The sequence below is a fragment of the Batrachochytrium dendrobatidis genome (assembly GCF_000203795.2).
Source record: "Batrachochytrium dendrobatidis JAM81 unplaced genomic scaffold BATDEscaffold_6, whole genome shotgun sequence".
In the NCBI taxonomy this organism is placed as follows: Eukaryota; Fungi; Chytridiomycota; class Chytridiomycetes; order Rhizophydiales; genus Batrachochytrium; species Batrachochytrium dendrobatidis.
In genome coordinates, this window is record NW_006281104.1 from 307,036 (window position 1) to 309,497 (window position 2,462).

At 39.4% G+C, this 2,462-nt stretch overlaps 1 protein-coding gene across 1 annotated transcript in view; it reads left to right on the plus strand.

Moving 5' to 3' along the window:
* Nucleotides 1–1,044, plus strand: part of BATDEDRAFT_35065 (uncharacterized protein) — a gene marked incomplete at both ends in the record, with an annotated part of 3,300 nt that extends 2,256 nt beyond the window's left edge. The window contains one exon of the mRNA XM_006679033.1: nucleotides 49–1,044. Within this exon, the coding sequence (XP_006679096.1) occupies nucleotides 49–1,044 (996 nt within the window). The remainder of the gene's footprint in view (nucleotides 1–48) is intronic.
* Nucleotides 1,045–2,462: the final 1,418 nt, after the last annotated feature.

Genomic DNA, 2,462 nt, shown 5'->3' on the forward strand with positions numbered 1-2,462 from the left:
TCGACTCGACTTGTTTCAGATACGCCCATCATTCGAGACGATCCCAAGTTTATATCACGCAAGTTCCAATGGCTTCCGAGTGAATTCCGTGTCGAACAGGATGGCAGTGTGACCATCAACTCATACATCAACAATCTGAATCCGATATGGCATCGAGACATGTACAAATGTATTGCCAAAATATTCAAATGTTTTGTCCCGATGTTTGAAAGTCTGTTCAGAACGATACATCCAATGTTCAAGTATATTGATATTCACAATGGCATAAAGGGATATAAACCACCAAACCGATCAGATCGTGGTGGTATGGAATCAGACACTCAAGTCATTCGTCCCGTGTATGTACCAACACTTCCGGAGCATTTCCAATCCAATTATGAATCAGCAAAGCCAGTATCACTGCGTGGTTGTAATCTACAAGTCATTGTCAAACTCACCAACATTCAACTGACACCATCCAAACCTAAATACGACGAGGGAAACTGGCACAATGAAGGTCCACGTAACGAATCGATTGTTGCAACTGGACTGTATTACTACGACGTGGAAAATATCACCACACCCAAACTCGATTTCCGCGAGGCTGTTAATCGGTTTGATCAAAGAGCATCTGGTACGTATTGGAAAGATGTGTATGACATTAATCTAGAATCGCCACGCAATCAGTATATAGGATCGCTTGAAGTACCAAATGGTCGATGTGTAGTTTATCCCAATCGATACCAGCACAAGGAACAATCATTTGAACTTGCAGATCCAACTCAACCAGGACATTGCAAGATTCTGACATTTTTTGTAGTGAATCCATCTCGTCGGATTGTTTCGACTGCGCATGTGGCTCCACAACAACCACAATGGTGCAACTCGAGTCTTGACAAGGCACACGTACCACCTGAACTGTGGAATGATATCACGCAGTATATTCAAGGTGTTCAATCGCCAGCTGAAGCCAAACACTATCGAGATGAATTGACAAGCGACCGAACTCGAATTGTAAAAGCATACAACGAAGACATATATGAGCGGGTGTACTATCTTGATTGATTGTGAGGTTGTGATTTTACAACAATGAGTTGCAATGCCAGTCGGATCGAATAAATTGAATGAATTGAATCAATCATGTCAATCATGACAGTGATTGTTGATTATATTGACTGATTGTGTACAATTGATTGATACAAGTGATATGGATGCATCATTCGGTGTTGTTGAATCAGATCATTGCTTGATTCTGTCAATGTGATCAAATGGATTACTACAAAACTGTGCATGCTCAAGTTGAATCAAGTATTGAATCGAGTATTGGATTGATATTTACACACAACCACAATTACAACCACAATTGCAATCAGCACAGTCTGAATATTAGACATTTGAACATCACATATCGAGTCATGGATAAATGCGAGTTGGCATATTGGACTGTTTTTGTAGTTTATTAATGATTTGATTCACGACTGTTTGAATTCAAGGCTCAATATGGATTACAACTGGATTGTCGTTGTTTCCATTTGGAATGACAAATCTGTCAATGTGTTGATTGATTCCTAGTTCATTGATCAGTAATTGTCCAGTAATTGTTCAAATCAAAGTTGTATCCGAGTCGAGTTGTCAATCAGGATACCATAACCTGACATCCAAACGATTATTCAAACGATTGTTGAAACCATCAATGATTGCCAGAATAAGCTTTACGACTCGACTGCAATAACCACCACAATCATGGTCAGGTTAGTATGTTGATCCGTTTACAAAGTTCCAATACTGCAACAGATTCAACATACTCTTGAAAGTGCTGCACACCACATGGATCCAGCAAACCCACTGATGAATTGAACCAATCAATTGACCAATGACATGACTCGATATTGGACATCGAGTTGCATACAGTTGGTAAAAAGTCACCGACATGTTCAGATAGTCAAACCTTGACTACAGGTTGATATCATCACCCAACACACCAAATACAACACACAATTTGGACGATTACTGGATCATATTGTGGATATCAATCAACGTAGCTACTGGTTCCAAACAATCATGTACAATCATGTACAGTCATTACAGGACAATATGATACATTTATGAATAGCATGTTGGAATCAACACGAGTGGAGTTGTGCAATAGACTTGATATGGTTTGCAATGGTTTGATATGAACATGATGACCCGGACTCTATTCAGTCGGATCAACTCGACTACAATTGGCCGTGTATATTATGATTAACACGAACAATTGCAGTCGAACTCGAATACAGATTGACTGTTGAATCACAATGCGTGGTATCAGCAACATGATGTGATATATAGTGGAATGTATACGCTAACCTGACATGTGTCATGTAGTGTGTATTCGATCAATATGGGTATTATCAATCAACAAGTCATACGATGTTTGTGTTCGAGTGATGGAATGGAATACAATGGAGTGGAATGGAATGAGTGCATCAATCCAGAATACG